Genomic DNA, 27,322 nt, shown 5'->3' on the forward strand with positions numbered 1-27,322 from the left:
GGACTGTTTGGAAGTATTTATCACCAGGACTGTTGGCGTTTCCTCATGACTCGGCAGTAGCCGCGGGCGGCAGCACTGATGCTTCCTTGGGATCGTAGGGCTGGTCAGGGCAGCGGTGCCTCGTTGGTCCTCGGGGCTGAGTATTCCTCTGCTCCGCTGTTTTTAAGTCTGGGGGCAAATGCAGACATGGGAAATGTCTGTGAGGCACAACCCCCACCTCCCTTAAAACTGCGGGATGGCAACATCACGATTTTACCATGGCAGGTTTCATGCGTGTGCAGGTGGTGAGTGATTTGGAAGCCCAGTTCAGGGCATGCTTCTCAAGCTCTGGGCATGTGTGCAGGCACAGCTAGTGGGGTGGGAAGGGGCCTGCATTGCTCGAACGTAATCACTTTAGTGAGTAGGGGCATTTTGCTCTCAGATTGGTGGGCAGAGGTTATTGCGCCTGCATAAGGAAGCATCCATTTGGGTCAGCACTCTGGTGTAGGGAGTAAACAGAAATTTCCCCTTTAAAGAAAATACTTTGTATTCACTTTAAAAAGGGATGCTGGGGGAGGCGTCGTAACACTCCAGCATTCACCCAGCAAGGATGCGGATGGGCAGAGGAGAGGCATCATTAAATCTGCTTCAGCTATATGTCCATTTCCCCTGTACCAGCTCCTCTCTATTTTTCTTTGTTTACACTGCTCAGTGACGCCCAAAGCACTTGTCTTAGGTGAACGGGAAACTGCAAAGACAGAAGTCTGGATAGGAAACAAGGAACCCAAAGGCAACTAGCACGCTAGAGGGGTTTTGCACAAGAAGCACTATTTGTTTTTCTATGAGCACCTGATATTATCGGTTGTTTCCCTCTCCTTTAATCCCAAAAGCATAAACATCAATCACAGTTCCCTACCTCAAATGACCCCAGGGGAAATGAAACATCCCGTCGGACCTGCTTAAAATCGGTCGGGGATCCGGCTCGATCTGTCCCCGGCTGGCCAGGGTGACCACCACGGCCCACCACAGCAGGCAGGGAGCACCCGTATCCCATGGGGCAGAACAGACAACCCCCTCGAAGCCGTTTTCCAGCAGCAGGACGGTCGCACCCTGTGCAGCCCTACCCCGTCCCTGCCCTGGCACCACTGCGCGGCCATCACCGCTACACTCCAGCCGGAGCGGCTTCCAGTGACCCATTCTCCCCCCGCAGCCGTGCATAGCTCAGGTGCGCCGCGCTCCACACCCCGGCGGGATTTAATCCCCATCGCCTGAGAGCTGGGCTCGGCGGGGTGTGTGTCTCGCCCCTTCCCGCCAGAACGGCGCAGAAGCCGTACCACAGCAGCGCAATTCTTCCGCCTCAGTGGATTTTTCGCTGGAGGCACCATCTTTGTATTTTGGTGCATATGTATGGATTTTAAGAAGGAGGTCAATTTAAACCTGGTTTCAGCGAGGCAGACACGTAGGAGGACTGTAGTTGTTCTTTCAAGATTTCCCCTGGAGAACGTAGTTACACTGCGGCACGCCTTCATTACACCTCGGTGTAAGGCTCCCCTTGCGCTCTTCGAGTAATTGCTTCAAGTGAGGAGGACGGCAGGAGAGCAGGGAGGGGGCCAGGCTGACTAAACATGCGGATACTAAACGCTGAGAGGTCCATCACTGGTTGCAGCAACTGTCATGTGCTGCCGGCGGCTGCAATGCAGGCACCACCACTGCATTCAAGTTTTGGGACACTCAGGTCCTCGGTGTCTCATCAAGCCTGCCCGGCTCTTCATCAGAGTGCTGCAGATGAAGAAATAGAGTCCCGCTTGCTTCTGCTGCTGCTGAAGTCACTGCCCTGGGCCTAGGGGATGGGTGTAGAATCAACTGTATTGTTCTTATTCCTGTTATTATTATTCTAGCCTGTCATTTGTAAAAATGAATGAGAAGAACAGGTCCTGCCGTGTGTGTGCTGGGGGCTGTAAGCAGAGAAAGGGCCAACTTTTAAAAAAAGTCAGAAGTTACCAATTTCAGAGATGGACTATGTGGGGCAGAGGGGAGCTGCTGGGGAAGACGGGAGAGTCAGGCGGGGGGATGCTGAACTTCTACCCAGAATTGGCTTAATTGTCTTAATGAGCTATTCAGGGTTAGCACTCAAATGTGGAAGGTAGGTGGCAAAAATAGAGGGGAAAATGTGAGGTTATGGGGACTTGCTGTTTTCCTCTGGTATGAGGTAGACTCCACTCCAGGAGGGCTGAATAAAAGCCTTGATACACTTGAAATTTGCAGATGTTAAATATACTTTATTCTAGTATAGATCCTATAGCTGCTGCAGTTCCTTAAGGATGACACTGGATTATTCCAGTAAGCTGGGAACAGCTGAGATATATGTGTGTGCTGTGGATTCCTTCCAATCTTCCGCTCAGCACCTGGAGTGGATGCAGCTCATGACAGAGGCCTGGGTTTGCCTGCTGCATCTCAGTGTAAACCTGGGGAGGATGAAGATGATCATGAAAGAGAAAAGCATCAACTTTGGGATATGGAAATTGAGAAGAAAGCAAAAGAGGTGCAAACAACTGCTCAGGATTGTACGATGGAGCTTGAGAGGTGGTAAGCGTGCTGCCAAAGATTCCCCTGAAAATAGGAAATATTGGTCCCTTCTGCTAAAAATAGCAAAAGGGATTATAAGCTTTGGAAGATACGGGACAGGGTTTTGACCTGCTGAGTCCCTGCTCCCCTCACACAGTACTTCTTCACTCAGGGAAAGCCCCAGGAGTTTTTTTTGGTTATGTTTGCTCGTGGGCTGAGGAGCTTTTTCTCACTATTGAGAGGAACCCGAGTACTTTGATGTTTTGCAAAGGAGCTCAGGCACTGAGTGGTGCAAGTGCCAAACTGGTCTGGAGGGTCAGTTTCAGTGCAGACTGAGCAGAAAGAATGAGCATCTCTTACATTGTAGCATCCCAACTTCCTTGGGTGGTATCAATGATAAAAAATAGAGCGAGAAAGGGTTTATGTAGAAGGGACCCCTCTCACCTCCATTAAAAAAAAAAAAAAAAAAAAAAAAGAAAAAGAAAAAGAGGTCATTTCCGCCTTCCATAAATCCCAGGCTTTGAGCAAGTGAATTCTAGGCTTGAGTACAAGTGTTTGTAATAACTACATATATCGAACTAAATAGGTATGGTGGCAAGGGCATTTGAGCAACAAGAGGGAAGGTTATTTTTTGTGTAATAGCAGTGTGTCAAAAATTAATATAAATGACCTTTAAGGACTCCAGCCGTAAAGCACACATATTTGATCTTCTTTGTATTCTGCTTGGCATATGTGAGTACAGACACAGAATATTTGTTTCCTTTCTTATTTGTTCTGTACACATGGTTGCATAATCATTGATTATTAGCTGTGCATGTTTATCACAGAGGGGGACTCAAGTACGAGTCGATTGATAGAGAATGCAACTGCTGAAGTTTATATTTAGATTGCAAACAACCTCCCTTTAAACAAATGGATAATGCAAAGTGCAAATCTTTTGACTTTTTGAGCATGAGCAAATATTGCAATAATTTGTCCCCAGAGAAAGCTAAAGAAGATTTTCTATATATATTTCCTTGTCCTTTAGCATTTAAAAGAATAGCAATACTGGTAATGTACCTGGATAACAGGGATTAGTTACCTAATTGTAACTAATCTCTGTTCTGATGACACAGTACGTATATGATGTAGTTCCAGTTACCTCTTCACATTGCATTATGTAACTGGCTGATTAGAAGCACGAATTGAGTGCAATTTGAAAGATTATTTCAAATAACTGCCATATTAACAAATGTTTTACTTAATGATGTGGTAAATGAAATCTGGAATAAATTAACTGTTAATTGTATCTGTACACTTAATCTTTAAATTATTATTACTATTTATATATCTTTGTGTACAACCAGATTTAAAATGATTGTGTAAGCAATGTGATTTCATTATGTATGATGTTGCAGACCCTTAAAGACAGTCTTCCCTGACATATTAAATGGCCTTTAGGGAAATCTGTCCTTCAGGTGGAAAAAAAAGCTCTCCCTATATTTTTTGATAGTTACAATGAAGTATTTTCATAGCTTTTCATAGAAATTCTCATTTTAGTCTGTCTCTGGTACATCAAGTCAGAGTCAATGGAGAAACCACAAACTATATTTCCACACCTACAGTTCTATTTTCCTAAGGTGTTTCTCTCAAATTTACCTATATGGAATTGCCAGAATCCTCTCCTTAGTCAAATGTAGATAGATGGTCTCTTGTACCTCTCAAGTGTGTGATGGCATGTGTAGGATAGTTAATACACTGGGGAAAGTTATCACTTGCAGAAATAATCTTGCTCTCATGAGTGGAACTAGTTGTATGAGTAAGCTTAGCCATCTAACTTTATACTCTATATACTTTATATAAGGTAAGGCTTAGAGAGTTAAACTGGATAATGTATTTTTTATTAAGTAGTTGTAAACAGCACAATTACTTTTTATCTGCTGTTTTTCCTTTATAGTTCTCTGAATTAATGGAAATTTTGCCACTTGCTTAATTGTGCACAGAACTGGGTCCAATTTATCTGTGCAATTTGCAGTGTACTTTTCTTAAGACTGGAAAGCATATTTCACGTGATTTAATCAGCAATGAAAATATATAGAAGAATTGTTTTAATAAATCAAAATGCTTGGGAAGCATATGCCTCAAAGAAAAAAGCATAAAAGGATTCTTCTTGAACTACTCACTGCAGTATTCTGTTTGTTCACCATTAGTTTTTATTACAGACTTGTCTCCCTGGAACATTGTTTATATATTTCTTGCAAATAGGAGACAGGCTTTTCCAGGTGTCCACAATACGTTTCTGCAGTTCTTCTTTGTTCGTGTAGGGGCTTTCTTAGCTACCATTTGTTTAATTCACTCCAAATTTCTATGCTTGTATTTAAACCAGGTGACTGTAATGGCTAAGGCACTAAAACTGTGGGCTGGAGTCTACAGTTGCTGCTCATATGAAGAAAGTTTTATTTGCTAGAGTAAGTATTAAAGGACTGCAGCTCAGATCTACAGGACAAAAAGATACAAACCCAAACCCAAAAGCAACCATTAGTTTAAATGTGTGCATACTGATAGTCTCTCACAGCATGAAATTCAAGATTTCTAATAGGTGTCTGTATTCCAAGGAAGAAAAGTGACTTCAAATGCCTTCCACTTCATCCTTTTCCCATTCAATGTGCTGGCTGTTACAGGCCTTTGGAAACTCCCTCCTCCCAAAAGTTACAGATCTTGTAAAATGATTGTCTGGGATTGAGACACATTCAGCAAGGGCAATGGCTGAGGCAATTACTACCTCCAGCTGTTTGTCTTGCTCCACTGATGAAAAGTACAGGGCCAGCTCCAGGGAATTTTACTCCCAAAATGCCACAGTTTAAGGTAAACTACCACAGATTTCACTATACCGAAGCATTGGGCTGTACACTGTAGCACAGCTGTTCCTGCTAGGAAGGTTGTTCACACTTTATCCCTACTTTGCCCTTCTGCACTCTGAATGGTATGAATGAGACTTGTGAACACCACTACAGCAGCTGGGTGCTCCAGTCCCTTTGGGGATCAGCCCCTGTGGTCCTCCTACACAGCGGGCTGGAAAGACCATAGGAGTTTAGGGTTATGATCACTGCTCTGTGACAGTTCAGAAAGCTGAAGACAAGCTAGGCATTTGGAAGAGCATCTGCTAGTTTTACTACACATTTCTCTGTCATTTATGGATTATGTTAGTGGCTGTGCAGAAGAGGCAGGACAAGCAGTTAAATGGCTACCAAAGTATTCCTCTCTGTGCTGTCACCCTTTCAATACTCTACACAAAACCGGATGCAGAACTGGCTCCTAGTCATAACAGCGTGTTCCTTAAGCAGGTTTACAATTTTACTAGCTCTGCTTCTGTTTCCTTAATCGGTTGCATGTTTGCTTCTGTTACTTTGTTACTTTGTGCTGCATCTCAGTAGTGCTGTGATTCCTATGTTGTTTCACTGTAATTATCATGAGATACAACAGGTGTGACAAGTTACTAAACTGCTTCTGAAGTAGGCTCTTCCCTCGACAGTATGATGTTCTTGCTAGTTTTTAATCCTACACACACAAATGTGGCATTTCCACATGGCCTAAATTAAGTGTTAACAAATAAATCTCCTTTGTCCATTCAACAGTGGCAAGTATCTGTTTAAAATCTAATTCTCCTTCCCTCACCTCTCTTTTGTACTTTACAGCATGGGCCAGGCTCCAGCACACATGTTCATACTCAGTAGGTTACTTCAGAGGCAGCCCCTTTCACTTTGATGACACTATTTATGGAGGCAGGCATCACTCTGTGTGAACAAGGATATAGTGTTCGATCCTTCTGAAGGCTGAGGATGGCTGAAGTCTGGAGTCAATCACATGATCTTTAGCACAGTTAGGCGATTTACTCCTGTTGTTGCCTTTTGTTATCATCCACTTAGTGCAATTAAATTGCAGAAGCCCTGATTTACTAAAGCACTTGAGCACATGACAGGCTCTAAAAGTGCTTAGACGTAACTTTCAGTACATGATTATGTCCTAGTGAATTCAGTTTTGAAATAAAAAAAGCCCAAGCAAACCCTTAGGCACATGTTCAAAAATAAGAATATTCCTTGGCTTTGCCAAATGGAGATGACTTGAAGGACACTTCTGATACTGTGTTGAATTGGGACCTAAAAAAGAACAGCCATAGTTTTTCAGCTACAAACCACTGTGTATAAACCTTGGGGGTAGCAATGTTGAGAACAACAGCTATTATCTGCTGAAGTTTCAGTGTAGGTATGGAAACTCAAATGCTTGGCTAACTAAAGTTTGACTGTATCCCTAGCATTGTGTGCATAATTTGATGCAATCTTGAGGGAAGATCCTTAAGCCCATTCAATATTCAGCTTTCTTACATTTCTGCTGTGAGTTAGGAAGCAAACATGAATGATCTGCTCTGAAGGCAGCCTGTTCCCAAGTAGCCTGTGGCTTTGATCATCTCTGTACTAAGTTTGGCAGCTGATAGCCTGGGCTGTTGCTATAGAAAACTCTCTTAGGCCCCAGTTAACTGAAATCCACCCAAAGGCATTGCAAGCTATTTTTCTCTTGCTGCTTCCAAAGACTGTTTTGCGCACAGAACAAAATAATAATCTCTCATGACTGCTTCATGAGGCATATCCCGGTAGAGTGTTTGCTCAAATAAAGGCTGGATTTGGGGATAAATAGCTTGATAGCATCCTCCCACTCACAGGAAACTGCTGCACCTTGTGCCCCAAAATAATTCTGTTGATTCTAAGTTGCTAGTAGGAGAGTTAAAGAAAATATGTCATCTTCCGAAAGATGATCAGCCTCCTCAGTGCTTTCTAGCTGGTGAAAACCATCAGTGGGGGTGGGAACATGGCTTGAGTCTTAAGAAAACTGTGTGTCTGTGTGACTACAACTCTGTAACTTAACATGGGTTATGCAATTAGGCTTTCCTTCCATTATGATATAGTGAGTTCAAGAAAGCAATAGGAGAGAAGGTGCTCACTGAGGTGTGATACTCTGGAGTTGCTGTGTATGTGCTGCAAAACTGGTCACTGCAAGCACAGTAAATCTCATACATCATGATATTCTAGGCTTGTGACACAAAACAAATCAAATTTTCAGTTACTCCAGCAGCAAATTAGCTGTAGTGCTGGTGCGAGGGCTGTTGTAGGCTGACAGTGGAGTTGATCTCCATGTACGCTGTGGTCACCTATATGGGAACACAGAGCAGCCTGGTCAGAGACACCTCTAGGCATTCAGAAACCCTGGATAAATGTGCATGTGAAGCAGTGACAACAGAGTGGCTAAAGCCATGAAAGATCCCTGCCTGCCCTAGTAAAAGCAAGGACCTAGAGAGCAAAGGTACTAGTCATATGATAGATTTATATGTATAAAGAAAGCATAGCTAGATGTTACTGTGTTTTATTAAATGAGTTTATTTGTTGTGAAATTTTAGATATGTCTAGTAAATATTTAACTACCTACAACCATTCAACACACTGGACACTTATTTTTCAGTTTCATAAGACGGATTTTTACATGAGCATGCATTTCTGGAACTGTTTGTTAATGATAAGATGTGATTAGGAATATTGTCAGAAAGAATTAACTACCATTAGAAAAGTATCTTTTTACTGAATTTGATAGAAAGCATAGGGTCAGCAGTAGTTATGCAATGTACGGTGGCTTAAATTACTGCATGGCCTAGAGGATCAAGGTAGTCAAGTAGGTTATCTTGTATCACTTTTAACATTTAATGGACCCACTTAACAAATCTAACCATGTATAACATATACTTGAGGAGGTAGAATCAGTGGTTACCAGGAAAGTATAAAACTGAATATTGTGTGTTATCTTATAGCCTCATGATATTGGCTTTTCTTGCTACTTGTCTCCTGTTTTATCAACATGAACAATTTATACATTGTATCTCTTATCAAAGCTGGATGACCAAGGCTAAGTTCAATATGAACAGAGCCTTAGACTCAAGTGACAAGTAATGTGAGTAGGATTTGAATACAGTAGATGTTTGGCTGTGGGTGGGAAGGAGCTAAAAGACAATCTATCTCAGGTACAAACAAGGAAATGAGAAAACAGGTATATTCATTTGTAAAAAAAAAAAAAAAAAAGAAAAAAAAAAAAAAAAAAAAAAAGGAAAAAAAAGATCAAAAAGCCACTCGCCCCAAATGCCAAAACCCACTTGCATATCCTTGCCTGCCTTCCTCGCCTTACTGCCTCTAAGATTCGAAAAGAACAAGGTTCAGTTGAAAAGTATGTATCAAGTATCCTACAACAGTTACTTGCTTTGTGGGCAGATAATGGCACACAATGGTCCTCAGGAGCAAAATGCTGCCCCTTTGCCAGCTTTTGTCAAAGCTGAGGAACTCTGGACCAGTGATTGGAAGGACTTTCACTGTAGAAAAGTCTTGTTTCTTCTGAGGATGGTGAAAGTCTCATGACAATGAAGAACTAATCTGATGAAAGAGAAAATATTTGAAAAATCAGGGCAGTCAGGTGAAGTTCCCAATGACTGGAAAAAGGGAAATATAACCCCCATTTTCAAGAAGGGGAAAATGGATGACCAGGGAACTACAGACCAGTCATCCTCACCTCTGTGCCTGGAAAAACCTTGGAGCAGATTCTCCTGAAATTCATGCTAAGGCACATGAAAAACAAGGAGGTGGTTGGTGACAGCCAGCATGGCTTCACTAAGGGGAAATCCTGCCTGACCAATTTGATGGCCTTCTATGATGGGGCTACGGAACTGATGGACAAGGGCAAAACAGTTGACGTCATCTACCTGGACTTGTGCAAAGCGTTCGACACTGTCCCACACAAAATCCTTGTTTCTAAATTGGAGAGACATCAATTTGATAGATAGACCGCTCGGTGGATAAAGGCTTGGCTGGATGGCCGCACGCAAAGAGTATGAAATTCAGAAAGGAATGGTGTCCCTCAGGGATTGGTCTTATTCAACATCTTTGTTGGTGACATGGACAGTGGGATTGAGTGCGCTCTCAGCAAGTTTGCTGATGACACCAAGCTGTGTGGTTCGGTTGATACGCTGGAGGGGAGGAATGCCATCCAGAGGGACCTCAACACGCTTGTGAGGTGGGCTGATGCCAACCTTATGAAGTTTAACCATGCCAAATGCAAGGTCCTATGCCTGGGTCAGGGCAATCCCAGGCATGGCTACAGGTTGGGCAGAGAAGAGATTCAGAGGAGCCCTGGGGAGAAGGACTTGGGGGTGTTGGTTGATGAGAAAATGAACATGAGCCGGCTTCAGTGTGTGCTCACAGCTCAGAAAGCCAACCGTATCCTGGGCTGCATCAAAAGCAGCGTGACCAGGAGGTTGAAGGAGGTGACCCTGCCCCCCTCTACTCTGCTCTCATGATACCTCACTTGGAGTATTGTGTGCAGTTCTGGTGTCCTCAACATAAAAAGGACATGGAACTGTTGGAACAAATCCAGAGGAGTGTCATGAGGATGATCAGGGGACTGGAGCACCTCCCGTATGAAGATAGGCTGAAAAAGTCAGGGCTGTTCAGTCTGGAGAAGAGAAGGCTGCGTGGAGACCTCATAGCAGCTTTCCGGTATCTGAAGGGGGGCTATAGGGATGCTGGGGAGGGACCCTTCATTAGGGACTGTAGTGATAGGACAAGGGGTAATGGGTTAAAGCTTAAACAGGGGAAGTTTAGATTGGATAAAAGGAAGAAATTCTTTCCTGTGAGGGTGGAGAGGCACTGGAATGGGTTGCCCAAGGAAATTGTGAATGCTCCATCCCTGGCAGTGTTTGACGCCAGGCTGGATGCAGTGACATGGTTTAGTGTGAGGAGTCCCTGCCCATGGCAGGGGAGTTGGAACTAGACGATCTTAAGGTCCATTCCAACCTCAACTATTCTATGATTCTGTGATTCTGTAATGCTCTGCAGTAAATGGGACCTCCTCACCAGATGGAGCTCATGAATCCTTTTGGATTCAACAGACCTCTTCACTATGTGGGGCAGCTGATCAGGAAAAGCAAGTTAGAACAGTGGGCAAGTATGTTATGAGGCATGCAGATAAGAAATTTCCTAAGGATGAGCAAACAGAATGAACAGTAAACCATTTTTTAAACACATTTTTTTTCTCAAAGGAATACTCGCAGATCACAGAAGCTTATCCAGAAAGCCATTGCAGAAAAGTTAACTAATTTTTTTAAGTGTTCACCTTAGGACGCCAAGAAGCTCAGCACAACAAAAGCTTTACGGGGAACATAGAGGAGTTGATAAAATCTGAAATATCAGTAAATTTATTTTTACAATAAATTATTAAAAGTAATAATAGAAAGTTGTTAGAACCACTCTTTACCGCCCAGTTTCAAAGCAGTTGAAGTATAAAATTGCTTAAGTACTGCAGTATAGAGTGTAACATAGGAACAGTTATACAAGATCAGACACATACTGATAGTGACTATGGCAAATACTTTGGAAAGAGTTTAAAAATAGGACAAGCACGCAGTAATGTTTCCCCAGCACTTTGTCACAGTATTGAAGAATTTCAAACGTCTTCCTTGAAAGAGGTGAGACCTTTGAATGCATTAGTTACCAGTGTTTTGTGGGTTTTTTTCCCCACAAGTTAATCTGCTTACTTTTTGAAAGCATATGAGCTTTTGCCCAGCTTAAGTGAATATGTTAAAAAAGCCTCCTTGTGTTTTGAAAATACCACTTTTGCATTCCTTTCATAGCTCATATTTCTTGCATTAGAAGAAAAAGTAAAAAAACCTGCTTCCTGTTAATTTTCTCCATGTTGCTCACAATTTGCAGACCTTGTTCTCCCAGTCATCTCTTCTATCAGCCTGAGGAATCTCCTTAATTGTTCCTTATACAGAGGCTGTTCTAAGCCCATTTCCCTTTCTGTGTCAGTCTTGAGTTTTTTCAGGATTTCAGATGGGATGGTCAGAATATACAATACTTGGAGTGTCAGTACATGGGGGTTTGTGTATGGCATGAGGTTGAATTCTCATTTTTATAATATGCATTTACTGCATAATTATGCAATGATGTGCATTTTCTTATACACAGGGCAGTCTGAGTTATCAGTGACTTTTCTGCAATGTGATATATCTTTCTTGGTGAAACTTCTCAATGTAAGTGGTAAAACATATAAATTACAGGATTCTTCACCAATATGGAGTTTGAGACTACTAGTTTTAGAAATAAAAGTCTGAAACAAGAATTTAAAGACCGTACTTAAACCCCATATAGGAGATAAAATAACTTGGAGTCCATAGACTCCACACATACCTAAGTGTCTTTTGTGGCTTCTGAACACCCAGAAACAGGACTTTTATCCAATTTTGTACCAACTTTTCAGTTACTGTTACCTACAAAAGATAAAATAGTGGAATTTGACAGTATCTTGGCTGTTTTAGCCCTTTTCCTTGCCATAAGGGGACAGAATTGGCATGAGGCTCTTAGCTCTAAAAAAGTGCCTGGATTTTAAATTTAAAACACCCAACATCCTTCATGAAAATCATGAGGATCAATTTTTGATTCTACTTATTACATACCTTAATATGCTATGGAAACCCTTAGGATGTAAAAGCCTGTTAATTTATAATCTCTGCCAAAAAAATCATCAACATTCTCTCAAATCCTTTTGTCCACAGATATAACATAGCTCTCTAATGTGCTATTTCCAGTAAATTCTTCTCAGGTACACAATAACAGTGGTATTACATGTATTCAATTAAGTATTTTTATTCATAGAATCATCTCAAATTTATTTTAGCAGTTTAAATAAATGAGTTTAATGTATATTTAGTCAAGCATTACAATAGTGAGGGCTTAACTAGATTAGAAATAAATGAATCCAATTAAAGAACACGTCTGTGAAATTTGATATGTTGTAGGCATGAATGAACTGTTTGCACAGCAGCTGTAAAGAAATCATTAATGATTAACTACCTAGAAGAGGTTTAATCAAGGATAAATAGTATAGGACATAGTTGAAAGCATTTGTGTTGAATACATAGAGATGCTGAAAGAATAAAAACATGTTTTGCATCAATAGTGATGTGAGTAGTGGCCTAAGAAAATGTTTTTTTTTGTTATCTGTAGTAGATGTGAATTCAGGCATTGCAGCTGAGAGTTAGCTTAGTGACATTAGCTATAGTGCGTTAATAGTGGGAGACTGTTTAAGTTTAATAGGTGAGGCAGCAATGTTTCATAGAAGCGTTTCCTACAACAGCACATTATTATCCTCCCTTTCAGAGCTAATGTTCAGCAAAGGTAAGGTAGGGATTCTCATAAGTGATCAGTGATGTCTGTAGGTTTGACCCTACATAAACTAAAAGTCTCATTCGCTGACTTGAGGGTAAGCTCAGGCAAGTGCCAAGTGCTTGCTGAAATCTCATGATACATGATTAGTCCACTGTGGCATTAGCAGTCTGTAGGAGGGTTTGGAATTGAATCCAGATCACTTGGCTACTAGGTCAGTGTCTTAAAAGTGTCACTGCTATTAAAGGTATTTTTTAACCCATAAAAATCTTAAGAAGTCTGAGATTGGAAGACCTACCTCTATAACAGCAGTATGTTTCACTGTTGTTAGGCTGGCTTTCTGCAAAGTGGAAACTGTCTTACATGGATGTGAGAACTTATGTTTGGCATTAATTCCTAAAAGAGTGCTGTGTACATGCTGATGCACTGAGGAGAAATTGTTTTTTATGGAGTGGCTGAAATGGGGTAGTTGGAAGAAAAAGAGACTTTTTAAACTCTCATTTAACAGGCATTTGGTTTATTCAGAAGTATTATTCTGAATGTGTGGGTGAATTTAAAATAAAGGAAAACTCCAAAGGATTACAAAGAAGTCACCACAATTACTTAATAAAGGCTGATAGTATGAACATGAGTCAAGGAGTTCTGCAAGGTTTAACATGCCTTCAGATACAGTATTCTTAATTATTTGGTGGCCATTGAAAGAAAAAAAAAAGACATTGCAGGTTATGTTTCTCTAAGCCAAATTTCTCATTATCAGGCATATTGTAACATATGTAAACATTTATAAACTCCTGTCAAATATATTTCTCCATTTAATTTGGCAAGCACTAAATATACATCGAACATGACTTTTAGCCAGTTGTGCTCCTAGGCACCTCTCATTTGACAGAAAGCAGTCCCAGTATAAATAAATATTACAGAATTTAACTCGGTTCATCATATTTTGTTTATTTAAAACATTTTTTCAGTGCTATCTGTAACTAAAAATGGTAAATTGTATTTATATATAGTAAGTCTAGGATATCTTTGGCATTTTATCCAAAAACAGTATAAATCCTTGGCACATATTTTCATCTAGCAAATCTAGAAAATAAAGGCAAATACTGTGTATAAAAGGGTCTTTTTGGAGCCAGAGGTAGCTAGACATGTGGTTGAGAATGACAAACTGCACCTTCAGACTGCTGAAACCTCTGCCACACCATGATTATCTAGAGGCCAGGATGTCTTATTTAACTCCCACTGACAGTTAAATGACTGCATTCTGAGATGAGAAACCAATCAGGGAATATAAAAGTTCTGACAGTAGTTGTCTAGGGGATATCCTCAGATATTTGTGTTAAACGATCCATACAGGTAACTTTGTGCTTCAGTTTCCTGAATGTATCAAATAATTTAAACTTTCTGGTTTGGATTGCTCTGCCTTTAAAAGCTAATACAGAAACATGATATCATGTATGTGAATCTCATGGCTGGAAAGGTTGTAAACTTCGACTCAACAAGATGTAAACAGCTACCACTGTTTATGCTATTTATGGATGTAAATGAGTGCCTGAAACTTAATGAAGGGATCCAATATACAGATCTCATACTTCTGCAAGGAGATGCATTGCTTAACCATTAAGTGTACTGATAATAAACAACCGCTTGAAAGATTTCTGAAGGGTCTTTCCAATTACTTTGGTGAGCAGTAGGACAGGCCTATATGGGACTCTTCACTTGAGAAGTTTCAGAAAGGAGGATTACTAACATCAGCTCAATAACCGATGGGAAAACTGTGGCAGGGAGTATCTCTGAGGTCACACAACTGAATGTTAATGTAGTTTCATAATGAACAGTGAGGTTCAACAGCTTTTTTCACACTTTGTCCTGAAATTTGGCTTCCTATATGAGCTAAGTGAAACCTCCTTATTTTCACTGGTTCTGGAAAATGCTAAGTGGATTTCATTTGCTCTTCCTGACAAGTCTCATGAGCAGACTGGGGCCATTGTAAACCTTTCTGAGACACATTGTACATGAACAGAGGACACAGCAGATGAGGAAACTGTCTGTTTTGTTGTACCATCTGCCGATTTAGAAAGCTATGAAGATGACAAACAGCCAGAATCTGCTCTCTTTTCACTCCTCTGCTGAATGGCATTCTGTTAGCATTGCATGAGCTGGAGTGTGGAAATGTTAAAAGTTGCAGGCATTGTTTAAAAGAAGAATGATATATTAAAGTATTGTGGTCAGACATGCATGAGGAAGTGCCAGACTTTTACTACCTTCATGGCTGATTATAACTGAATTCCAAAAACTCAGCAAAAAGACTGAACATTAATGATATTACACCTTTAGTTTAATTTCACAATTTCTATTCTGTGGTTTGTTAGATTGGCAGAAAATCTGTCAAATATAATTTTTCTTATTTTTAACTAAAAGAAATGCAGAGTGCATATGAGTCTTTTCATAGGTTTCCTATGTAAAACTAGAGGAAATGTTGAACATGTGTTATGTGTTCAATAGAAATAATAGTGCAACCAATTAAAATTGCACCTTGCTTTCTTTTGCATAAGCAATGCTTTCACTTTGCTTCTGTCATATGAATGATTGTACCCATGATGTAGGAACCTGCCGCATTAAGTTCATCTAATGTTTTTACTTTCAGGTCGTACTTCATTAATTAATTAAATATGCGTAAGGAATGACATGGGTTACAGTGTTTGTCAGGTTTAGGTGGTCACATGATGCCTTTTTAGTCTTCACTTGATGTGCTTTCCAGTGACATTATGATCACTGCATATTGTTCAGACTATCAGTTGAAAGATACCTAGGAGTAAGATCTATTTCCAGTTGTACACTAATAATTTTGACTGCTGCTGGAGAGAATGAACTGAAACACATTTCTAATTCAATGCCGTAACTCCATCTATGAAACCTGAATTTCTGTGAATCTTCTTTAAGGTGTCTAAATTTAATGTCTTTTGATGGAATTAAAGACACTGAAAATATCTGTCTCTTTGTTGGTTATCTGTGCATTCTCACTCACTGCATGTATGGCTTATTCTTCTTTTCTGGCATGTTGTGGCATTAACATAAAAAGATGCTGTTTCTCATGGCTTTTGCAGAGTTTTCCGTGAGCTAAGCATTTTTTTCTTATTTTTTGATGGGTTTCTTCTTGTTTTAAAGGTTATGCTGCTTATGACTGTAGCTGTGTAAGATCTCTATTCTTCAGTCTGGTTGTCCTTAAGTTCTTTTGGTGAATCTGGTTGTCCTTAAGTTCTTTTAGTGGAATCTGGATATTCATTCTTTACTAATGGATGCCATTATTATGCTACTTTCTCTAGATACATCCTGTTTAGCTGCTTTTTCTATTTGAAAACGTTTTTCAGGGCTTAATTTCTCTTCCACTCCATAGGCAACAATGTCTTTAGGTAGAGAAACAGTATATTCAAAAATCTTTATGCCTTTAGTTCTCCAATGTTAATGTCTAGTTTTTAGGTTTTGGTCAAAGTAGTCCCAAACTTCACCCTGTTACTTGAAAAAACATAACTACAAAAAAGCCTGTTTTTTCTGTACAGTTAGGCCATACTGTCTCATTGGCTCTGTCACTAATTCCGGTCTTCCCAACATTATTTATAGCGATGCTGACTCACCCTTTCCTCATCTTTTTTCCTTCAAAAAGGCCACATAAACACCCTCTCATTTTTCTGTGTTGCATGGTGAGCTATATCCATACACTCAGTTGCCATGTTTATGCAAGCTCTGTTGTTTGCTGAGAATTCAGGTTTTGTAGTGCTCCCTTACTGTTCTTCTTTTGTGTCTATCTGCTAATAAGTCATTATATCTTCCTCAAACTTTCATTAGACAGACGGTTGCCACCATTTCATACTGTACATTTTCTCAATGACAGTATGCAGAAAGTGTCTTCTAAAGCTGAATTGTGGGAACTCTCCACACAAGTGCTGCAGATCCAGCTGGTATCCAAGCCATGTGCAAACAGATTAGCTTCCTCTTCCAAATGCTATTCTGTTTCAGACTTTGTCCTTCTCCATCTATGTTGCTTTCTATATCTAGGTCTCTTTAGTAAGGAATGTTTTTTACTCAACTTTCAGGTGCTTTATTGTAGGAAGTGCAGTTGGTACATTGATCCTTGTTTTTTCACGATGCTAGCTCTAGTACATCAATAAGTGCTTTCAAAATTAAGCTCAAGCTTTATAATGGGCATTAGAAGATCCAGAGATATGGCACCGAGGGGAAATGCTTTTGGGAGTTAGATCTGAGAAGAAAATAGGAAGCAGCATGTTGTAGCAAAAGGATTTTACGCTTTGCCTTCTTATTTCTTTTTCCTTACAATGAGGCATGGTAATCCAGTCTGTAGGTGCCTGATACATTGACCATACCAGTCAGATTTTCATATGTGGGGAGGAACAAGCCAGAGGAGACATAATCAGTTTTTGGAAGCATATGCTGCCGAAAGTGTATGCATCCAAGTTTTTTGAAGAGTCAAAGAGGACCTAGAATTTCAACCCAACAGTGGAGAGAATGGCTGTTTCCCATCATGAAAAGGTGGAGGTCTTCAATGTGTTTCCCTTTGCAAAGAAGCATCACTTTGGTCTTGTCTGGATTCAGTTTGATCCATCTGTTCTTCATTTAAGAGCTAATTTCCTGTAGTTATTCTGATGTTTTATAGTGATGATAGTTGCATCAGAAAATGAGATAAATAGTAGATTGTCAGCAACATACTGTTAGCAATTGAACACATGCCATATCACTCTCTCTCTCAGCAGTCCCATGTAGATAGATGTAGATTGTATGGATCCCTGTGGTACCCTGCAGGTGAGGACCTTGGAGGAAGAGGCTTGTATCCATCACCTTTTTTTGAATGATGTCTGAAACACAAGATGCAATACTACTATGTTGCTGGGACTGTATAATAAAGGATTCAGGTGTCCAAGAACAGGAGTCTGGAGATTACAGTTCCGTGGTTTGTGGAAGTTTTATAAATTCCTCCAGGAAGTTGTCAGAATTTCCATCTGTAGTTTGTGTACCACTAGGAGCCCTGGTTCCTCTAGTACTTTACTTCACAGTGCATATGGATCTACTCAAAAGTTTTAATTTCTTGGTGGAACATCTTATGCATCTGACATTGAGACCAGAGTGATTCCTCAGTGTTTTCTTTGCCCCTCCCCTCCCCTTTTTTTAAAAAAAAGCCAAACTTCTGGCATTTATCTTGGCCTGTTACTTTTGGTGTTCTGGTGTCTGTCTTGGCTCTTCTGAAGCATAGCTGTGCTAGGATAAGATTAAGATGGTATTGAATTATGCCTTAGTGATGCAAAAAACTCCAGGTGTTTCATCTTTAAGGGTAATGCAGTTGTATTTTATTTAATTTTTTTCTCCTGAGGAGAAACTTGGCATTCAGTGGCAAGAATTGCAAATAGGTTTTTTTTTCTTATCCTTTGTTTAATGATGTTACTGTCTAAGAAATTGGCTGCAAATAAAGCTTGGGGTGTTTATTCTAATGTGTGTGGGAGGGTGACTTCTCACCCTAATGATACCAAGGACTTAGAAGAGTAGCATATAATGGCATGCAAGGTTTTGGGCAGCCTGGTTCCCCTGGTTTTTTAAGATTCACATGACATAGAAGCATTGTACAGTGTAATCTCTATAATGGGAATGCTCGGCCTTTACACAGATCATAGCAGCAGGCAAGTAGCGTTGGAGTGACAGTCCATGGTCTGAATACTGGGGTGGTGTCTTGTACAATTTTTAGAAACTCCTCCACTGACATGAGAAAGCAGCAGACTGTTACTGGATGGCATACACCAGAGATGGGAAAGTAATGGCATGAGTGCAGACTATGGGTTATCCAGCAAAATGCCTAATGCTTTTGAACAACTTATCTACTTAGTTTTGATTAATTTTCATTTCTGGAGACACATTTTCTGCATCTAACATGGAGACCACATGAACCTTCCTTTTCTTATAACCAAATAGTCAGAGGGACTGTGCATATCAGGATGATACTGATAGTTTTTTCAAGACTATTGAAAATATCTCATGCTATTGAGAGTAGTTAAATATAAAAATTAATTGACATCCTTTGGTTTTGATGTTTTGTATAACATAATTTGGTAGGACTAAATCATGGAGTGTCCTGGGTTCAGCAGTAGCAGTCATTTTTCTCCTTAGTAGCAGGTGCAGTTCTGTGTTTTTCACTTTTAGCCTGAGAACAACGCTGATAACACCGATGTTTTTAGTTGTTGCTCAGTAATGTTTAGTCTGACCAAGGACTTTCTCAGTCTCATGCTTTGCCAGGGAGGAGGGGAAATCGGGAGGAAGCAGAGACAGGACACCTGACCCAAACTAGCCAAAGGGGTATTCCATACCACAGCACGTCATGCCTGGTATATAAACTGGGAGCAGTTACCTGGACATCCATAAATCCATGGGTCCAGATGGGATGTACCCACGGGTACTGGCAGAAGTCATTGCTAGACCACTCTCCATCATCTTTACCAAGTCTTGGGAAACGGGAGAGGTGCCTGAGGACTGGAGGAAAGCAAATGTCACTCCAGTCTTCAAAAAGGGCAAGAAGGAGGACCCGGGTAACTATAGACCGGTCAGCCTCACCTCCATCCCTGGAAAACTGATGGAACACCTTATCCTTGGTGCCATCTTAAGGCATATCAAGGATAAGAGGGTTATGAGGGGCAGTCAACATGGCTTTACCAAGGGGAAGTCGTACTTGACCAACCTCATAGCCTTTTATGAGGAAATAACACGGTGGATGGATGATGGCAGAGCGGTGGATGTGGTCTACCTTGACTTCAGCAAAGCATTTGACACAGTCTCCCACAGCATCCTCATAGCTAAATTGAGGAAGTGTGGCCTGGATGATCAGGTAGTGAGGTGGACTGTGAACTGGCTGAAGGAGAGAAGCCAGAGAGTTGTAGTCTATGGGGCGGAGTCTAGTTAGAGGCCTGTATCTAGTGGAGTGCCTCAAGGGTCAGTACTGGGACCAGTATTATTTAATATATTCATCAATGATTTAGATGAGGGAATTGAGTGTACTATCAGCAAGTTTGCTGATGACACTAAGCTGGGAGGAGTGGCTGACACGCCAGAAGGCTGTGCTGCCATCCAGCGAGACCTGGACAGGCTGGAGAGTTGGGCAGGGAGAAACTTGATGAAATATAACAAGGGAAAGTGTAGAGTCCTGCATCTGGGCAGGAACAACCCCAGGTTCCAGTATAGGTTGGGGAACGACCTGTTAGAGAGCAGTGTAGGGGAAGGGGACCTGGGGGTCCTAGTGGACGGCAGGATGACCATGAGCCAACACTGTGCCCTTGTGGCCAAGAAGGCCAATGGCATCCTGGGGTTTCTTAGAAGGGGGGTGGTCAGTAGGTCGAGAGAGGTCCTCCTTCCCCTCTACTCTGCCCTGGTGAGACCGCATCTGGAATATTGTGTCCAGTTCTGGGCCCCTCAGTTCAAGAAGGACAGGGACCTGCTGGAGAGAGTCCAGCGCAGGGCAACGAAGATGATTAAGGGAGTGGAGCATCTCCCTTATGAGGAAAGGCTGAGGGAGCTGGGTCTCTATAGTTTGGAGAAGAGGAGACTGAGGGGTGACCTTATTAGCGTATATAAATATATAAAGGGGGAGTGTCACGAGGATGGAGCCAGGCTCTTCTCAGTGGCAAACAATGATAGGACAAGGGGTAATGGGTACAAACTGGAACACAAGAGGCTCCACTTAAACTTGAGAAGAAACTTCTTCTCAGTGAGGGTGACGGAACACTGGAACAGGCTGCCCAGGGGGATTGTGGAGTCTCCTTCTCTGGAGACATTCAAAACCCTCCTGGACACATTCCTGTGTAACCTTATCTAGGTATTCCTGCTCCGGCAGGGGGATTGAGCTAGATGATCTTTTGAGGTCCCTTCCAATCTCTAGCATACTCTGATACTGTGATACTGTGAAGGGTTAGATCACTGCTCGGTTCGGCTGGGTATCGGTCGGCAGGTGGTGAGCGGTTGTATTCTCTTCCCTTGTTATTTCTCTTATCATTTTTATTATTGGTGGTAGCAGTAGTGGTTTTGTGTTATAACTTAGTTACTGGACTGTTCTTATCTCAATCCGTGGGAGTTACATTCTTTTGATTCTCCTCCCCATCCCTCTGGGAGCAGAGAGGAGGAAAAAGATGGGGAGTGAGCAAGAGGGTGTGTGGTTCTGAGTTACCAACTGGGTTTTGGTGCAGTTTCTTTCTGAAGAGTGTTATACTGTCATGGCTTACATCAATATATGTGTGGTTATAGAGCAAGACATTGTCATTAGAGCTTGATGAACAATTTATTATTAATATAATCTATTAAAGATAAGGTTTAGGTGGAGCATGGGATAATGTGTGAATGAGTATGTTGCCTCCTTGACTGCATAAGAGAAGCATTATTCTTCCCTTGTTCTCTTATTTCTCTGCTGATTAACACAAAGGAAGAGAAAAACCATGAATCCTTCATCTTTTCCTCCAGGTAGGTAGGTCATGAAGAAACTTTTTCTTCGCTCTCTTTTAATAAATCATTGTCAGAATAGGTTCCGTATGACTACATGAAAGCTGGAGAGCTCATTTCTTACTCCCCTGGGTATCAGCAGACATGCAGATGTGTGCAGAGGAGTGCAGTCCAACGCATATGCCCTCGTTATGCTTAGTAAGACATTGTGAGTAATACCAGTTTTCCTTACTTTTATGTATTCATTATAAAATTTAAAGAAACTAATTCTGAACTTCACAAACTGCTGTTATATCTCGCTCCCCATAGAAAACCTCTACTGTTCAGTGAGTGGGGCACAGCCTGTTGAAATGACCTTTATTTATTTAGATGTTTCCTGAGGCTGGTAAAATGGTATAAGAAACTTCAAACACAGGAATAAACATTCACAAGACTCATAGAAGAAGAAAAATTAAAAAAATTACACCAATTGCCTGGAACCGCGTAAACAACAAAAAATACAACCTTAAAGTGTTTTCATGAAAAACAATTTATTTGGTTTATTTAGTGATCATGTAGGATGTTATGTGCACCCCACACATGCATGAGCACACACACATATACACACACGGTAAGTTTTTAGTTGCACAGTTAAGAGTTTTGAGGAAAATGTACCCTATTTGCTGCTTAGCTATGTGACCAGTGCAGAACTGTAATACAAATCTCAGACTTTTCTATTCCAATGTTTTTTATTACTGAAGAAAGTGATCATCTGAGATCAGGATGATAGCAGTTGGATGCAAAGAGCAGTCATATTTTCAGTACAAACATAGTGCTATTGTTTAGTAAGCTATGCTACTTAAATGTATTAGGGGGATGTACTGACTTGCTCAGGTTGGTTTTATTCTTTTCCCTTAAAAATATCTTTTGTTTCCACACCCCATTAAGAAGGAATGAATGTTTCCCATTAAGATATGAAATGAGTTTGTTTTTCACTTTTGCCTTTTATATAGGGATACTGAATATAAAGGACTACAGCTCTCCCTGGATCAGGTCACTGCTGCCAAGCCGACATTCTCATACACAAATTCAACTCCAACCATAACGGATAATAGAAAGGGAAGCAAATCTCGCCTCTCGAGCACAAAGTCAAAATCAAGGACATCACCATACCCACAGGTAGTTGTCTTTGAAAGACAAAATTGAATCTTTTTGAATATCTTGATTTTGACTGCTATTTTACCTCAGTAATTGTAATGGGACACAGAACTTGTTACTCAAAGGGAGTAAAGAACTACAGGTTATAAGATATTGAGACAAAAATACGTTTCTTTAAACTGTTTCAAAAAAGCTGGAAACATTCATGTTTCAGCATGCATAATAAATCATCATCAACAACAATAAGCACATGTCTTAGAGTTAATGAGGAGCTGACAGAAGGACATGTGAAAACATTGGTTTTTAAATACTTGGTTTGCGAGGATTTTGAGTTTTGCCATTTGAGAAATCTTGCTTTTTCTTACCCACTCTTTAATAATTCCACCCATTCTAGAAAGCTGCCAGATGTTTGACAGCAGTTTAGTATAGAAATCTTCGTCAGAAGGAGTGAGTTAGGAGTGAGTTTTGAGAAGGGAAAGCAACAGGCTAACTTGCTGAGCTGGAACAAGAAACCTTTCCTACATACAAAGCTTTGAAAGGGTGAAAACACTAGGAGGTAACCACTGGTGTCAGTAGACTCTAATTTCCCAGATTTCATTTTCTGTGTAAGGAATACATCCCTGCTTGGAGAATGGACCAGACTTGATTGGATCTGTAAACTGGAGCTTAAACTAATGCATATGCACAAATGATTTCTGCAGACAGTGCCACAACACTTGCATACTTACATTGTCAACTTTTCTGCTCAAATAAGCCTGTTTGCTGAAATAACCATTATGTTTACTAATTATGCCAGTCTTACTGCCCTTATGCCACCACACATTGGATATAAATGTATGCATTCATGATGTCACATAGAAGAGCTGTGTATTTTTAAAGAATCTAGGTCAATATTTAACTGATAATGACCTTGATGACTACAGTTTCTCTGCAGGTACAATGTTTTCCAAACTGACCTCTAAGTGTGTACAGTGTGTCTACCTAACTTCCTTGTTTTCTTTCTTTTTACCCTCAAAAGTACCAAGGGTAAGAATTTCAGTTAAATGACATTTGCTTTTGGCACAGGGAATATTTAAATAAGCTCCTAGATATGAACTCAGATTCTTAATTTTAAGAATATAATTTTGCCACAGGTTGTTATGGCTGTTGTTGATTAATCACTTGTTCATACACACTTCTGTGGGTTGTTCAAGAAGACCCTTTCTTTTGAATGCACTACACCAAACAATTGTAATAAAACTGCTTTAAAGAATTGGGAGAGATACGTACAATTAACTCTAAATTAGATTTTTAAGATGACTATCTTTGATTTACTGAAATTATCCTTCATCTCCCCTTACTCAATTCTTTCAGAAGTCATTTGCTAACAGAACAATCCCAACTGAAGACCTGTTATCCTCCCACATTGATCTGGTTTCTGAAAGTGTGAATTTCATCAGTATCTTCTTTTCCTCTCTGCCACCAGAAAAAATCCTGAACTGACAGTGCAGTGTTGAGACCGTTGTTTTATCAGGGATTGCGGTCTGAAACCTCAGGATGTTTAGTTTCAGTTTCATTTTCATTGCCAGCTGCCTGGTAGTAAAGTCACAGATTTCACCATCCAAAAAGAATAGTGTGATTGTTGCCAGTATCTTGAAAAATAGTCATACCGTTCATTGTAGCATATCACCACAAGCAACACTGGCAGCTTGGCTTCGCATCCCTCTCATCTGTTCCTACCACTGAATAAGCTGTTGAAAGAGTAAGAAAAGCTCTTGTGAAGAACATGCAGCAGGTGGTATGGCCTATGTCCCTCAGTCTCCAGCCCACGTAATTTGCCAGCCAGTTGTGGAGAATGAGCGTGTGACTCAAAAGCCACAGCTGAAAACTGAGGCCGTGGATTTTAGCTTACACAGGAGTCTGGGTTTTGGTAAGGGAAGGAAGCAGGGAGTTTATTAGTAAAATAATGTCAGTGGGCAAAGTTTTCCTTAAAATTAAGGGCACATAGGAGATTTTAAATGTACGTACTTTCATTCCTTCTTTTTTTCTTCCTTTTTTTTTTATTTTTTCTTTTCTTCATTTTTTCCTTGTTTTTCTTTTGTCCTTGCCACTTACTTTGTTTCACTTTTGAAGGGAAAAGGGGGTCATATGCCTAATTGGGAGATAACTTAGAATCCTCTGCTCTGCTATAGGATAGCTACATGAGATATGATCTGACTGAAAACTATGATAAAAATTTCAGCAGAATGTTTACTACTAGAGTGAAAGATGGATGGTTTGGTCACCTAAGATAGTGTTAATGTTTCTGTTTTTCCTCAAGTCTTATGCAGAGGCAGACATAGTGCAATATGGCCCTTGAGTCTTCAAGCAAAAATTGAGTTCATTAAATTAGAGGCATTGGTCAACATCTGATTAATACTGACATTAGTATAGTGGGCTATTGGATTCTGTGAAACCAGACTGGGAAAGGGCAAGCAGAGAGAAGAACAACCCAAAATTCAAGACACAGCTGTAGGATTTGCCTAGACACTTTTAACAGTGATCTTCTAGCCCTGTTCTACTAGAGGTGGAGAGCTGAAAGTGGAGGTGAAAAACCAGGAGAGATGAAGACTTGATAGAGATTTGCAGAGAAAGGAAATTGTGAGTTGGTTAAAAGATGCCTGTAGTCTTTCCCCATAACAGTAATCATTGTGAATTGCTCCTAAGATCTGGCCCTGGACCTCATTTATTTTGTGTTTCCAAAAGCTATCCCTGGACCTCATTTATTCTGTACACAGGAAATAGCAACAAGATTGGAAAAACATTTTAATTGTGATCATCTGAACAACTGCTTTGGAGTTTAATCTCCCATTAATGATGATTGTTTAAAGAAAATACTCAAAACTGTCTGTTGCCTGCCTCTAATGAGAATACTTTGTGGTCAGATATGGATACACATTTACTGCTTCATATCTCATTTTAGTTATTGGATAAAGATCATACATATGTAAAACAAAGTCACGTATACAAGTAACAAGGTACCTAAGAGCTGTTGAATGAAGGCTTTGGTATGTGTTACAGCATGCATGAATTTTTGGAAGTAAAAGCTTTCTCTAGTAGATGTATGTAAATACACTTGATTTTGGAGGTAAATTGATTTTATAACTCCTATAAACAGATAATCTGGATTAATTCTGTAATCCACCTCTATTTGAACATATAACCCAATGGGTTAAAGACAACAGAATCAGACTGAATTTGTAAGCCTTAGCCTTTGTTTTGTTTTCATTTCTTCCTGTAGCCTGAAGCTTTGACAACTTCCAGTGTATTCAAAAGCAAAGCAAGCCTCTCTTTTTATAGTAAACATAACTCCTGATCTGGTGAAGAGTCACCAGCAGTAGGGGTTATTTTAATGGACATGCTGTATTACTTTAATCTAAGCCTTTCACCATCTGTTCTGCCTATAATAGTGAATATAAAAAGAACATATTTTACATTTCAGGATTACATTAGGAAAAAGTAAGATAAAAGTGATTTAAAAGCATGCATATGTTCCTGGTAGAATGCAGCCTGCATCTGAGATGTTTTTTCTCATGGTTAAAACACAAATCAAGAGGAAAGCTGCTAATGCTGATATAGTGAAAGTTTTTCATGGAAAAGAGGACTCTGAGAGGGTTTCACTATATATTTAGTGTTTATGATGATAAAAATCTGAGTAGACTGCCCGAAAATTAGAAATCTATAACTTCTATTGTTTGAACATCTGGAATGGTGTGTAGAGCAGGCTGATGTTGCTATGTATGACAGGATGAGTGCTTCGGCCGGTGAGACACCTGTAGGAATGGAAGGTCAGGGAAAAGAAAATCACAAAATATTGTCTACTGACCTAATACACTTCCATGGGCTCTCATAAAATAAGCTTCTCTCTGACATGAAATTTATATTTTCCTATTTCCTTGCCTGTTCAGCCCTCCTGAAGTTTTTCTTTATGTGGAAGTAGCAAGAGGGATGGCCTATAGCCCCTTCCTATGTCAGTGCTAATCCTGCTTGTATGTTCTCACTGCAGTGGTATGCTGGATTAGTGCTCTGGAAGACATTTCTTGTATCTGGAGGTGGCAATTCAATTTCCAGAAAACAGCTGGAGGACCATTTACTTTATTTATTGTTGTTATTTATGCCAGAAGACAATTCAGAAATCACCTGAAGGGATTTCAGGTTTTACCTGTCTGAAGTTCTTTATCATGTTTAAATTCTGTTTGCTGTCAAGAACCCAAAAATAATAAATTCTGCCTGAGGGGAGTCAGAACCCAAAACTAGCAGGAAGGAGAACATTTCTGGTGAGGCAGGATGTGGATCGAAAAAAACCCTAACCAACTAATTTTAATTTGCCATAATTTCCATTAAATCTGATTCCATTTTCTATGATCTTTCATTGCTTGACATATGGAAGCCTAATTCTGACTTGAGAGATAGTGTTTCCACTCCTGTTTCAGTAAAGCAGTATCTTTGATCATCCTTTCATTTCTCTGCTCATCAACATGTCACACATACCCATATTTGGAGTCTCCACCTGTCAACATCAGATTCCCAGAAGAGACAGTGGTAGGACGGCAGCAGTAGAGGCAGCATAATGATGCCAAATAGAGATGTGATAGCTTCAAAGGGAATTAGACGTATTTTTGGCCTATGTCTGCTTATGTTGTACCTTAAGAGTCAGCAGTCATAATAGGCCTTGGTAGAAAATATGGGCCAGAAGCAATGCATTGGGTTGATTTAAGTCAGTCTGTGGCCTAGCAGCTGTTATGGGTCAGATCTCAAATAATCTTCATTTACGTCAAGTACAAAGAACATGCATGAAGTATTGTTGGTCTTGACTACATGGTTATATGACATTACATGGTGCATTTCTGATGTGCTGAACATGTACCCTTTGAAATGATGTCCTTTTCTTTCAGAAAAGTGAACAAAGG

General features: G+C 40.3%; 1 protein-coding gene across 1 annotated transcript in view; it reads left to right on the forward strand.

Moving 5' to 3' along the window:
* SIM1 (SIM bHLH transcription factor 1) overlaps nucleotides 1-27,322 on the forward strand; it is a gene marked incomplete at both ends in the record, with an annotated part of 49,857 nt that overhangs the window by 15,838 nt on the left and 6,697 nt on the right. The window contains one exon of the mRNA XM_080616129.1: nucleotides 22,250-22,415. Coding sequence (XP_080472255.1) covers nucleotides 22,250-22,415 — 166 coding nt within the window. The remainder of the gene's footprint in view (nucleotides 1-22,249; nucleotides 22,416-27,322) is intronic.

Source organism: Psittacula echo (genome assembly GCF_963264785.1).
Source record: "Psittacula echo genome assembly, chromosome: 4".
In the NCBI taxonomy this organism is placed as follows: Eukaryota; Metazoa; Chordata; class Aves; order Psittaciformes; family Psittacidae; genus Psittacula; species Psittacula echo.